Source organism: Myripristis murdjan, chromosome 24, assembly GCF_902150065.1.
Source record: "Myripristis murdjan chromosome 24, fMyrMur1.1, whole genome shotgun sequence".
NCBI lineage: Eukaryota > Metazoa > Chordata > Actinopteri > Holocentriformes > Holocentridae > Myripristis > Myripristis murdjan.
Genome location: NC_044003.1, coordinates 18,512,168 through 18,526,089, shown reverse-complemented (window position 1 = coordinate 18,526,089; position 13,922 = coordinate 18,512,168). Strand labels below are relative to the sequence as shown.

At 41.1% G+C, this 13,922-nt stretch overlaps 3 protein-coding genes across 3 annotated transcripts; all 3 read left to right on the top strand.

Annotated features, from left to right (window-relative positions):
* Positions 1 to 1,165: 1,165 nt before the first annotated feature.
* matn3a (matrilin 3a) lies at positions 1,166 to 7,271 on the top strand. The gene is made up of 6 exons (XM_030046594.1): positions 1,166 to 1,331; positions 3,423 to 3,998; positions 5,242 to 5,367; positions 5,989 to 6,087; positions 6,358 to 6,427; positions 6,520 to 7,271. The coding sequence occupies exons 1-5, from the start codon at positions 1,166 to 1,168 to the stop codon at positions 6,411 to 6,413; spliced, it is 1,023 nt and encodes a 340-aa protein (XP_029902454.1). The 3' UTR covers positions 6,414 to 6,427; positions 6,520 to 7,271.
* Positions 1,848 to 3,522, top strand: LOC115355730 (36.4 kDa proline-rich protein-like). Its single transcript, XM_030046593.1, has 2 exons — positions 1,848 to 2,444; positions 3,184 to 3,522. Exons 1-2 carry the CDS (start codon positions 1,923 to 1,925, stop codon positions 3,253 to 3,255), a joined length of 594 nt encoding a protein of 197 aa, XP_029902453.1. The 5' UTR covers positions 1,848 to 1,922; the 3' UTR covers positions 3,256 to 3,522.
* Positions 7,272 to 11,698: 4,427 nt separating the features above from the next.
* Positions 11,699 to 13,783, top strand: ttc32 (tetratricopeptide repeat domain 32). Its single transcript, XM_030047243.1, has 3 exons — positions 11,699 to 11,889; positions 12,048 to 12,214; positions 12,683 to 13,783. The coding sequence occupies exons 1-3, from the start codon at positions 11,774 to 11,776 to the stop codon at positions 12,808 to 12,810; spliced, it is 411 nt and encodes a 136-aa protein (XP_029903103.1). The 5' UTR covers positions 11,699 to 11,773; the 3' UTR covers positions 12,811 to 13,783.
* Positions 13,784 to 13,922: the final 139 nt, after the last annotated feature.

Below are 13,922 nucleotides of genomic sequence, written 5' to 3'. Positions count from 1 at the left end.
AGCAGCGACGGGCTTGCAAATTAGAAAATCAAAAACCACAAAACGGATTGCTGTAGTGATTAAACTGCACGCCCACGATAACAGGGAATGATTAATTTATCTCCACTACAATAATATAATTTGCCTCTTACAGTCCATTCGGCCTTCATGATTTGTGGGATTACGGGTACATTTCGGGAAGAGGCTTTTCTAGTATAATGTGATTAGGTAAGCTTGAATTTAATGTCTTACCTAAAATTTCAGTATTAGGCATATAGGCTGATCACGGTTGGATAGAAAGTTAAAGTCCTAACGGTTCACTGTTACCCTGATCTTTTTCTGAAACGGGAGGTAAAGCCAAAGGAAAAAAAGTAAAAGCCAACGGTGGCTAAATTACAAAATAAAGTTAACAAACCAGATAAAGCCAGCTTACTCTGTATTGGTCAAATTTCTGCAATATTTCATTTGTAGCGTAGGCTACTACACAAAATAGATGGGAAATCATAAATTATAGCTAAGTAAGCCAACAATCAATAAAACGGAGGCTAATGTAAGTTTAAAAATGATGATGATAATAAATTCATGACTTTAAAAAAAATACTCAAACACAAGTAGAATACACATAGGTTACTGCCACTCTTGCTGTTTTCAAATCCACATAGGCTACTGGTGTTGCAATTAAAACTCGCTTTCTCTAAAGGAAAAAAAAAATTGTACGCTGTTTGATGAAATAATGAAATAGCCAAATATTAAAGTATGTGATTAAATTGCAATATTTCATAAAGTCGTTTCTTTTTATTAAAGTGACATGTTTTTACTTGAGCAGTATCTATCCTGTACATCATTGTTTGATGCAGCTCTCCCACTGCTGAGCCAGATCTGGTGTCCTCCTCCTCTTCCTCTTCCTCCTCCTGCTGCTGCTGGAGGCGAAGTTGTGGGCTGATGTGGCAGAGCAGTGTGTTATCAGTCACGCACAAACTGAGCGGGGTCAGAGGGTCTATTTGGGCTGTTTTGTGCACCACCCTTCGCTGTGGCTGTGGCGTGTCCCACTTTGGGATTGGACGGCCGGCCTGACGTAGGCTGCCGGACTGGGTGCTGCTCAAAAGCGGCTGCAGGGCCCCTGGTGGGCACCGGACAGTCCGAGCGGGAGGAGGCAGCGGGCAGACCAGCAGAGGACACTGCAACCATGAAGTGTGTCATGTGGAGCCTGCTGTGCTGCGGGTCGCTGCTGCTGGCCGACGTGCTGGCGACCTACAGCCTCAGCGGAGTGGACCCTCTGCAGATTTCTGCGCAAAGCTACGCACAAACCAGACACAGCGGGCGACCTCCACAGAGGAAACTGAATCCTGCAAGTAAGCTGCCTATATGCCTTATACCGTTTTATTTTTATTTTATTGTATTTTTAATTTCATATATTTTTCTTGCCTACAGTAATAGTTTTGAAATGGTGTAGCCACATAAAAATAAAACTTAATGTTATTGTTTCCAAGATAATATATATATATATATATATTTACATCAAAGGAAATGCATGTGTCATGTTTTTGTTTGGAGATTAGTATACCTTTTTTTTTTAAACTATTCAAAACCATATGCTGTGGCCAGGAAGATTTTCTTGTAGGAGTTGGTGTTTCATCTTTCAATCATTTTGGCTAACCAGCTAATGGAACAGCAGAACTTCCTAAAAATAAACTTAAAAAAAGCTATGCATGGAATTTACAATTGACTCAGCGTTTCACAAGCACTATATATTCCCTGAGCTTGTTTGAAACGACCCAGGCGGCTGAAAGTACACTCATGCTTCAACTAATCATTTATCCCTGCTCTTAAAAAAAAAGCATTGGTGATTTTCATGTATAATCTTACACTGTAATAGACAACTTCCTAAGTATATACAAAGAGGACGTACACACTCTTCCATTGACCTACTTTCAACCCTACTAATGTGCTCTATCGCTTCTCCTTTCTGGTGGCCCCTAGTTCACGGCAGTGATTACAGGTATGGGTATCACTACCACCAGCAGCCACCAAGGATCCCACCACCGGTAGTGTATCGACTTATTCCTCTATCTCCGCCGGTGACTTACCACAGACCCTCAATCCCCATGCCACCTTATCACCACCGATTCAAAGGGCCAGTGCCACCACACATGTACAAAATACACAAGGGCCTGTCTCCACCCATAGTCCACCAGCCAAGGGTCAAAGGTCCACTCCCTGTACCCTGGCATTACAAAATGAAAGGTCCATCCTTGTCAGTGGTTCAGCCCGACCCCACGGTACCAACAACACCTGTGGTGTACCTCCCCACCGTCCCTCCAACCCTGCCAGCCACAACAGAGGTATACCAGCCCACTGCACCACCAACTCTGCCAGTGACTACCATGCCTGCAGTGACAACCACCATGTCAGTGGTGGAGACCACTGTGCCGCCAGTGGAGACCACCGCCCCTGTGACGCTACCGGTCAGTACCCAAAGCGGCTTCATCACCACCGTCAGTCCTGTGGAGACAGGTAGAACAATCCTAGTCAGGCTTGATTTGCAACCCAAACAATGCTTTCCAGGGCAGTTCTTTTTTGTTTTAATCTGACAAATGAATGATAGAAATGTGCAAGTGCCACTTATGTGGAGGTCACTTTGATTTAGATGATGAAACTGAAATTGAGTTTTTGATAATGATATATTTGAAGGGAATGAGGTAGAAGAAATGTGCGAAATATGCATTTTGAGCTGAAGAAAGCTGCACTGCTGGGTGTTTCAGAGAAAGAAGAGAGGGCTCAAATGGTTCTCACTCTTTACAGAAGCAGAGTAAGTAGCCCACAGTGTTTTGTAGTTGTTGTTGTTTTTTTTTTGTTTTTTGTGTTTTTTTTTTTTTTGGAGACACTGAAAAACCGAGGGAAACACAGCAGAGATGGATGTGGGTAGATCTGAGCATAAATTACAGGGGGAATGTGTGTATGTGATTTGACAGACAGGGCTCTTAACACCTACGCCGTCTTGAGGTGTAACATCACTTTTTCAGTGAGTTGGGACCAAGCATCCTTTTCATTCTGGGAAATGAGAAGAAAGGGTAACAACTGTGAGAAGTCTCTGGTGGACTGTTGACCATTGAAAGGATACAGTATGGCTTCTCATAAGGCATACTATATCACTTTACCAGAAGCTAACCTCTTGGTCTCTTGTCTGTCTTTTCACCAATGCAGGGATGCACAACGTTTGGTCCTGTGTGCCAACAGTTTCCTTATTATCCTAGGAACCAGCACTGTGCATCCTAAACTGTGCAAATAAACCTTCCAATGCTTTCCTTGATGTTTAACTGAATCACTCTCACTGTGAAAGATGTCATTCAACCAACAAACAGGAAAGTTGTTTTCTGAAAAATGAACTGCATTTTCAGTGTGAAAGGGACTTAAGTGTTGCAATGCATTTGGTTGATCACCAGAAACAGACTCTCAGTGCAGGAGCCGTCCACTGGACCTGGTGTTCATCATTGACAGCTCTCGCAGCGTGCGTCCTGGTGAGTTTGAGAAGGTGAAGATATTCCTGGCTGACATGGTCGATACTCTAGATGTGGGACCGGATGCCACCAGGGTGGCCATGGTCAACTATGCCAGCACAGTCAAGATTGAGTTCCTGCTCAAAGATCACCTCAACCAGCTGGACATGAAGCAAGCCATCTCACGCATCGAGCCCCTGGCCACCGGCACCATGACGGGCCTGGCCATCAAGACGGCCATGAACGAGGCCTTCACCGAGCAGTCTGGGGCCCGGCCTCGCTCCAGGAACATCTCTAAGGTGGCCATTATTGTGACAGATGGGAGACCTCAAGACCAGGTGGAGGAGGTGTCCGCTGCGGCCCGGGCTTCAGGCATCGAGATCTATGCCGTTGGGGTGGACCGTGCCGACATGCGCTCCCTGCAGCTGATGGCCAGCATCCCCCTGGACGAGCACGTCTTCTACGTGGAGACCTACGGCGTTATCGAAAAGCTGACCTCCAAGTTCCGGGAGACCTTGTGTGGTAGGATAAAGAGCGGCCGACGAGACCGTTCCTGCCATTAACCCCGGTTCTAGTTCCACAGTAAGGGACACCTACAGTCTATAGGGGGGGATGCTTTAGGTCACTGATCATTTGAGTTGGGGAATGCAGAGTAATAATGGGGCTTAATGTAAAGGCAGATACTCCAACCCCCACATGGACTGCAGATGTCGGCACTAGAACCTGCCTCTAGATGCTAAATCAAACCTGTGTAAAGTGTTAGGGCCATGTGGTCCTAAACTTTCAGCCATTTTTTTTTCAAACACAGAGGAATGGTACTTTATGAACTACAAGGTGATCATACAATAATTGCTCACATTAAGTAATTTGTTTTTAAATCAAAGCATCATTACAAAGAGAATGCTTTGTATTTATTACCTTTGGTACATTTTAACACCATTACAATTACAAGTATGTGACACAAGTCACATGTACAAGTGTACAGCAGAAGCTCACTATTCCAAACCACTATCCAGGCAAGTGAAACATGACTGAAAAAGATATATTGAGTAGAGCATATTCATATTATGAAAGATCTGTATGCACAAGAATCGCAAAAAAGCAATTTTTTTTATTTTATTTTATTTTTTGTTTGTGGCTACACTTATTTACAGTGTGTATAACTGTTCAGTGCTACCTAAACAGTTGTAGATCTCTTCAAGATTTCAGTGGTTTGAGCAGCTGAGCTTCTGCTGCAACTGTGAAAGTCAAATCATGTTTCTAAGTTGCTGTCTGATGTTTGTTTTGTCCTGCTGTTTTTTCTGAAATTATTTGTCCATGTTCCATTGTTACTGTTGTTACTGTAGAGTTTTGTGATTTTTTACCTGTGTTGTCCAACACACAGTGAACCTAATCATTATGCAAATGACCTTGGCTGAGATGTGGTGAAGGTGTACGACTGGACCAGATTTCCCACCACTGCAAGTGAAATGTGGTTACCATGGCAATAACTCCATCAAAAAAAATACCATAGCAAAATATTAGTTAACACAGTTACCTAGCCGTTTTTCAAAATAAGGTTTTTCTGTTAAGTGCCCACCATAGGAAACTGACAACTTTATTACTATATTTACCCAAATTGAGGGGAATCTTTGTCTTATATATCAATTACTCTGTGGATTACCACTTTATCTCACACAAGACATCAAATTATATGCCAAGCCTATGAAACTGTACCCATGCTGCCACCTTGACAGCGCCATCCCTTAATCCCGGCTTATTCCAGGTGTGGACCCCTGTGCCATGGGACACGACTGCGAGCACATATGTGTCAACAGCAACGCCTCCTATTACTGCAAGTGCCGGAATGGTTATATCTTGAACGCGGACAAGAAAACATGTTCTCTAAAACGTAAGAACATAAGGGTAACTCTGATTCTGATTTTGACTTAAGGCCCTCTGCAGCAAATATGACTCTTTGATTTGATATTTATGCTGGTCAAGAGCTCATGTGTGTATTTAGCTGTAAAATAATGTGTTTATTTGGCTTTTAAGCAGAGCATAAGTAGCAGTGCTTCACAACATCACAACCAACTGGTGCATAACCCCTGACTCTTTGCTTCACTGTTGACTTTTCCCTTTGTTGGACAACAAGCGGGTAATATTTGGAGAGTTGCTTCAACGTTCCTGTAACGTTGCCATAGCAATGTGTTTCTGTTGTAGCCATGCAAATGGTGCCTGCTTCACTGTGTGTTTCACCTGCCAGGGAGCACAAGTGAGTCAGTAAGATTTGGATGTGTCTGTGTGTCGTATGCTGATAGCCAGGCATGTGTGCTTGTGGAGCAGGTGTCATAGAATATCTGTAATCTGCCCAGACATAAATTTGTGTGTATTTGTTGTTGAAGAGCAGCCTTGTTGGGAAATGTAATGGGAAATGTGTTGGCTTAAATTTAGGCTGGGTGGTATCCTGTGTGCATTTGACTTTGTACATGATCTGTTATGCTGATGTGAAATTTGCTTTGTCCTGGTGAAGAGGTGAAGGTGGAGGTGGTTGAGGATCCCTGCAAGTGTGAGGCCAGGCTGGCTTTCCAGAAGCAGACACAAGCTGCCATCCAGCAGCTCACGGCTAAACATATCCTTCCTGTTGTTTCAGATAGAAAACAATATAACACAAAAAAAAAAAAAAAAAAATCTGAGATGGCAACTGTTTATTTCTGTGTTCTAGCATGGTTATTGTGGGGACACAATAATAGTGTGCATCGTGCATGGCTCTAGCTTTTATAACTGCTGATGGCTACAGGATTTTTGTTACTTTCGGCTGTTTTGCGTCACATCATAGTGTTAATGTACAATTAAATTTGCATCCCAGACTCACAGTCACACATGCCTTGACTGATCTCACTGGCTGACGTGACGGGGAAAGTGGAGAAGCTGGAGAACATGTTGGGCCGTGTTTAGAGGGGGACACAGTGGTAAGCACTGACAGTTTCTTTCTGGGATGATTGGTAGTAAAGAGCTTCCCACCCACCACACAGTTTGACCTCTGTTTATTTACCCTCCACAGAGCCAGGCAGCTTGCGAGCTTCCTGGCAGCGTCGCAGCCACGGACTGCTGCAAAACAGGCATGCGCTTCCTCCGGTCTCCTCCACACCTTTGGATCTCCACCTCACGTTGAGCAGGCCTGTGATCCCTCAGTTTACTGACTCGAGTTGACAGTATCTACATTTAGTCTGGGATCTGGTGATTTATGACCGTTGAAGACATTGTTGCCTTATCTTGTTCAAACTGCTGTAAGAAATATTAACCATATTTCTCCTCAACACCTACATGAGAATACTATGACATTGTATAATAACTTGAGAAAAATATTATTTTTTGCTGTAAGTCTCTGTAGATCAATGAATTATTAATAAATTTCCTGTTTGGACAAAGATATATATAGATAGATATAGATATAGTTTTGTGTACAATAAAGGGTGTAATGGAAAAAAATAAATGTGACACAAAAATTTCTGGAGTAGATTTACTCATTACAAAATTTTGTAAAAATACTTTAAAAAGTACAGATATATACAGACAACATGGTGGTATCTGCATCTGCATTTGCTATATTTGTGAAGTACTACATTGTTATTTTTTTTCTGTAGTGTTTTTACCTCATATTGAATATAAGCTGTTGCAATCAAATTGTATTTGTTCTTCATTATATAAGCTCTTAAACTGAGATGTTATCTAAACTTTTGTGTAATACCAAAGAAAATCCTTTGTCTCCTGTGTGTCTGTGAATGTTTTATGAAATATATAATTTTTGTTAAGATTTATAAATATAAAGGGGTAAAGTGGAGAATAAAGAAACCACAGAGGAGTTTTCTTGTGTGTACTTTGTTGTGAGCCCACTGGGTCAGCATGAGCAGCACTGACAATATTACATTTAACATTATGCTTTCTCAACATAATGTGTGTGTTTTAAAGGCTTTCATGTCAACAGTTTGGTACTCATAATTCATAATTGGATCCAAAATATTCTCTTCTGTAGATTTTTTTTTTTTGTCTGCCCTTTAAATACAAAGACTGACACATGGCAGCTTAATATGACTGCTGTCCTTGTACATATTTATTTATTTATTTATTTATTTTACAAACAATAGAGTAAAATGTAATTTTAGTAAGGAGAAATTATGAATATTCAAGTCAAATTGCATATAAAAATGTATACTAAATTCTAAAGTTTCATGGCTAATCACTTCAACATTGTTTCATTATGGATCTCTGGGAAGCAGTTTGGTGCATCAGTCCTCTTAGTTTAAGGGATTTGGGAGATACAAACAAAATATGTGCAGATACAAAAGGGGCGCTGTATCAGTCTCTTTTATACAGCCTAACTGAAGATCTGCGTCAATATAGAAATGTAAATATCGTGCTGGAGCTCTGATATTTCTGTTAACAATGTGTTAAAAGTAACTGTAGCTTTATGAAAACAGGACAACATCGCAGCTCACTGAGGATGGTGAATGATCTCTTGCTTCCGTCTTTTCATTCAAAAGTACATCTTGTTCTGTTTAAGAGGCACAAACTACAGCTGCCAGTGCCGCCGGCTTCCTCTAAATGTGTGCACATGTAACTGCTTTGACCTGACAGACTCATTCACCAAAGATTTAAAGCACGCAGGGTCTCTGCTGGTTATCATCACGTCCTTTTAACACCCTCATCGTGGCTAAATGACAACAGAAAGGGAGTCATCATGTTCCTGCTGGAAGGAGCTGGCTTATTTGTCTGAAACACCGCTGACAACAGAGCTACTCTGTCTGCTATGTCTGTGTGAGGCCGTGAGTCAACACTCCAACGTTTACCTCCAGTCTGGTTTGGATCCTCTCCCTTGCCTTTTACCAGCCAGCTGTTTTATGTTTGTTTGCTATTTCAGTGGCTTTCATGGTTACCACACACACACAGGCGGTCAGAGAGGTGGGTCAAGACGAATGAGGCTGGCATGCCTTTGCTATTTTCATATTAAAACCTAAAATAAAGGGGTTTAAGAGGTAGAGGCGGCTGGGGGAGGACAATTTTAAAGATCAGGGTTCAAGGAGGACTTTTGGAGATTGCTGCTACTCATCAGCTTTCATATTCATGTGGCAAAAGTTGATAAAAAGTTATGATTGTCATCTGGAAAAATAGAAAACAGTGTTAGCATGTCATATTCCATGGGTAGTGATGCTTTGGGTAAGTCATGAGGAGGAAATTTGAACTGTTTTTCCACATGCGACCTCACATTAAGCATTCCAGCATTTTCCACAATTGCCCATAAATATATATATTAAGTTGTGGGAACGAACACTGAGAAATGGAGGAGGATGTTTAATGGATGTGGATGTTTAAGTCGGTTTGATGCTGCTTACAGGGGAATGTCGCTGCATTTGCTGCCTTTAAACACAGACATTGTCCTGATTCCTCAGCTGTATAGGACATTTTGGCCAGGACTAATGATGATTCACCGTCACCCTGCAGCCAGAAACACGAGAGGCGAGACGCTGTTGGAGCCTCTGTCCCGGGATGCCACACAGATGTACAGCTTCATAAAGGCTGAATCATGCAAACTGTGGGGCCTGGTGTATTTTTGTTTCCCTTCTGTTTGTCAAGGTGTCTGCACATTTCACAAAGCCAATTTTAAGATGTTTTAAGAGCTTATTAATGCTGCCGAGAATTGGATTTAAAACTAATTTTAAAATGTAACACGATGTAAATTAAACACATTTTGTTTGAACAAAAAGGCAAAATTAGGAACATTTCAAGTAATATTATTGGAATTTTTTAGTTTTCACACGTGACACTGCCAATCAGGTCATTGGGTTGAACATCATTATCATATGATTTCATATCATATGATTTCACATTGTGACATATACTAATGGCAAAAATATTGGGATACTAATTTCAACCAAGCCAACTAGGCCAAGCGTTAGGACAACAGGACATTAATTTTTTACAGGATATAAATTCCAGTTGCACCAAATCAAGCAGATGCAATATGTATCACACCACTAGGCCTGTTATGTATAAATGTAAGGCTCGACCTGCAGCACAAAGATACCAGCAACTGCACAGTGAAAAAATAAGACCTCTAATAACTTTATTGAAAACACTTTAATCCTGTTTACATTCTTTTATTCTTATTTTTTCTTTATGAAGATCTCTGGACAACCTGGTTTGTAAATAATTTTGTCTGTCATTTGATGTCTTATGAAAAAAATTGTTTAGAAAAACAGGCATATTTGGGCAGGAGACAGGAATGAAGCTGAATCCTTCAAGTGATTTTCTTTAACATACGCCTTATTATGTGGTTTCAACACATGTGTGATATACATTATCATTATTATTAAGTAGGATTTCTCACCCAGAAACAATGAGAAATTATAAAGTCGTACTTGGTGAATGCATAGTCATTAGTACAAGAGTTTTTACACCCATATTTTCATTACAACAGATAAAAGTTGGTCTTTTTGTCCTCTCTGCCTTATAAAGCAATCACTACTGAAACTTTGTCATTCTCATGCATTGTAATCCCCTGCAGTCTGCTGACGCTGAACTGAAACAGATGTTGGGACACTTAAATACTGAGGAATAAACTTAAAAACTGAATGAGGCATCAGCTGAAAGTGACCTGTGATGATCAGTGTGATGCTGTGCTGCGGTGAAGGAGTATGTTTGAGGGCTCATGATGGATGCCTGGCCTGGTTCTGCCAGACCAGAGTGGATTTTGATACTGTGTGTTAAGTCTCTCAGCAAACAGCAACATTTGGGGGGCGAGAAGAAATGCCAGTCCAGGGAGGCTGGACACAAGCGCCTCCGCTTCAGGTGCACAGGTCATCTTTGACAAAATAAAAGTTTTAACCTTTCCCAAAAGGTTAAAGTTGGAAAGGAGTTCAGTGGGCTCAAATGTGCTTTTGAATACAACTTTGACACAGGAAAAAAAAAAAAAAAAGATGGATGACCAGCACAACACTGTGGAAGCTGTTCAGTAAAAAACAGATTGAGCCTTGTGGTGTAATGAATGCTGAACGTTTTTATTTCTAACCCCCCTCCTCTTTGCAATTTAACTCATTTTTCCACACATAGTTTGTGACTTTTTGGATGCTTTACGGTACACAAACACACAACCACACAAACTGATATGAACCCTTGTGATGTAATGACCTGCACAGGAATCTAACCTACATTTCTACAGGCCGTCGCTGTGTAAGGCTGTGTGTTATTGCTGTTGTCCCGCCAGTGTCAACAACCAGCGGCCTACATCCTCCTCCACCGGGTCAAGCTGCTCCCCTTTTGATCTGCGTGAACCTGACCACACAGGCTGGAGAGAAATGGACCACAAAGGCAGCAGCCACTGAATTGATCTATAGCTCCTTGAGGTGCCATTTTTCACCAAGACAGTTGACTTCTTCACCTGGGAGATCGTCCAAGAATTTCACACGAGTTTGCTGATGGTGTTGCCTCCTTGTTTTGTATCTCCGCTGCAGGGATCTTCACATTGTTCTGAGACAGGTATGACAGATCTCTGAGAGCAACGAGCCGGTGACTGGGTCTAATGGAACCAATCTCGATTTTTCTCACTCAATTATAATTCTAATTTTTTTATTATTATTATTTTTCCTACATTCATTTTGTATCCATGCTTTGAAAACATGATGACATACAATCTATAATTTGTTGCTTTGTGCAATAAGTCTGAGTCAGCTCTGCCACCTGCTGTTATAAAAAATAAGCAGCACTGATGGACAAAGCGCACTGGTTTTTTTTTTTTTTGGTTTTTTTGTTTGTTTGTTTTTTTTTTTTTTTTTTTTTTTACAGTGTATTTAACAATGTAAAAGTTGAGTTTTAAGTCTCCCCAATTTATTGTGGGTCTTTTAACAGAAAAGTCGGAAATGCCGTGAAGGGTAGTCCAACTTGTATTAGAAAAATAATTTACTGACCGTTTTGGTATTTACCTACAGAAACTGAGTTCAATTTCTTTGCATTTAATTAAATTAAGTAGCATAGTAAATTTAAGCAGCATAAAAATTGCGCAGATGCTATATGAAAATTATATTTAAAGGAAAAGGTGTAACTGCGCTACCTAAGATGAATATGCTTACACTACTGACTGCCTCGTGTGTTCACAGATCTGAAGTTTGTTTGTTTGTTTGTTTGTTTGTTCGTTTTCTGGCAATAAACTCAGAAAACAACGCGCTGTAGACGCACTGCAACGCGATTGGAGGATTCCTCGCTTTACGTCACTTCCGTAGTAGACGGAGAAAACGTCAACAAACCACCTGAAAGCCACCCTCATGGAGGAGGATAACTCTCAAATACTTGAGCATGCTCACTCTGAGTTTAAAAACCACAACTACAAGCTGGCAGAGGAGCTGTACACCAAGTTTATCTGCTCCTGTTTGCAGACCAGGTACCAGCTGCTGCGCTTTATGAGCCAAACTGTGCGAGTAACGGCTAACTGAAGCTAACGTTTCCCTCACTTCCGCCCCTAACGTTCACTCCGTTGTGTGACATTTTCCTTTAGACAAATCAGGGTTTTTATATGCAATTTTTGTAAAACATCCACAGGGGGTGTGAGGCCAGCAACTTGGCTACTGCTTTCAACAACCGCGGGCAGATAAAGTACCTCCGGGTGGATTTTCACGAAGCGGTAGAGGATTATACATCGGCGATAGAGACCGACAGCAAGTTTGAAATACCTCTCTACAACAGAGGACTCATTCACTACAGATTAGGTAAGGAAAGGCGTTAATTTACACTTTGCTTCCACATTATTTGCTGTTTTGTCAGCTTCAGGAAAGCCAGGGTAAAATAAACACAACTTCCGGGGGCGTGGTTTTCAAAATAAGAGCATCGCCATCTCGTTTTCAGAGATAAATTCTACAATTCTAAGGAGAAAATAATTGATATACTTAAGGAGGGATTTGTCGTAAGTGAGAATACGCTTGCTACGTTTGCCACTAATTTATAAGTTTCTTTTAACCCACAAAGTGATATTTTTTACTGTGATCATACGTATGGGGCTGGTTTCCTGTGTTATTTTCCACGACACTAGATGGAGCCAGGTGTACACTCACTCGTGCCTACCTGTGCTCGTGGTGCCCGTGAAATGAGCTGCTGAATCGTCCTTTTGCCACGCCGGTGTCAGGATGCATTACATCAAGGCTCACATTTGTAACTCAACGTTTAACCCTATTTTGCAGGTTTTTTCGACGACGCCAAGAGGGATTTTCAGCAGGCTCTGAAAATCAACCCAGCCTTTGAAGACGCCAAAGTGAGCCTCCAGCAGACACTTCTGGACCGGCAGCACAAGATCGATAGGGGTTATTGATAACTTAATACTTCATTCAGGTCTTTCTGGACCGGTGTCATGCAGACGTTTGGTTTTCCTGTGGTTAAGGAGGACCAAAAGTCTGATAAACCCAAACTTTGATTAGAGAGTTCACTTTTTATATGATGGTTTAGAAAAAGATACTCTGAAGGAGACAAATGTGACATATTGGGTCCCTCATTGTGTATTTATTGGAATGGTTTTACCGCAGTATGTGTGATTATCATGGATTTTAGATGGACATAATTGTTGTGACAATAAATGTGATGAATGGTAATATTATTTCATTTCACTTTTATGTAAACAAGCATTAAGCACCTAATTTTTGTTTTTCAAGTCACAACATGACACCATAACGTGCAGGAAAAACAACTACAACAACGTGCACCAAGCAGCAGGACAGCTCAAAAATCACTTGAGAGACAAATGCAAAGGGCTTCGATAGATCTTGATTAAGTTGACAGATTCATATCCTGACTACCTCACTGGTCCTCCAATCAAAAAAAAAAAAAAAAAAAAAATCATTAGGCTCGTAAAGCAAAGTGTATCACTTGAATAAGTTTGAGAGCAGACAAATCAATCCGAGCACTCGGTACAATGATGAGCTCGGGCTTTACGGTCGGTAATAAATGTCAGTGCTATATGATACAGTGTTTAAAGCACGAGGACACTGGGAGGAGGCTGGCTAATGTAAAACAATCACTATGGTGCCTGCTTACAGTAGCAGTGAGATGCTTTTACTGAAAAGGAAACACCTTGATTTGAGCAGATATCCTTTCACAGGGTGATAGGCGACATAAAGGCAAGGCAGTCGATCACGTCTTAACACTGCAACTCTCAGGTTGCCTTCACAGGAAATGCAACATTTTCTTGCCAAATTAAGAAAAATGCTGACCATTTCTTCAGGTTATAACCAAATGACGTGTATGTATGTTATTGCACCATGTATGAACAATAAATTATTTTGATTATATGACTGACTGATTATATGACTGCCTTTTTATTTTGTGCTCACTGTTAAATATAGATATTCAAGTCTTAAATTCTTGTCAGAGAGTTACCTCTGAGCAGCAGTCGGGGCAGCACGGAGGCATATATCAAGCATAGCAAAT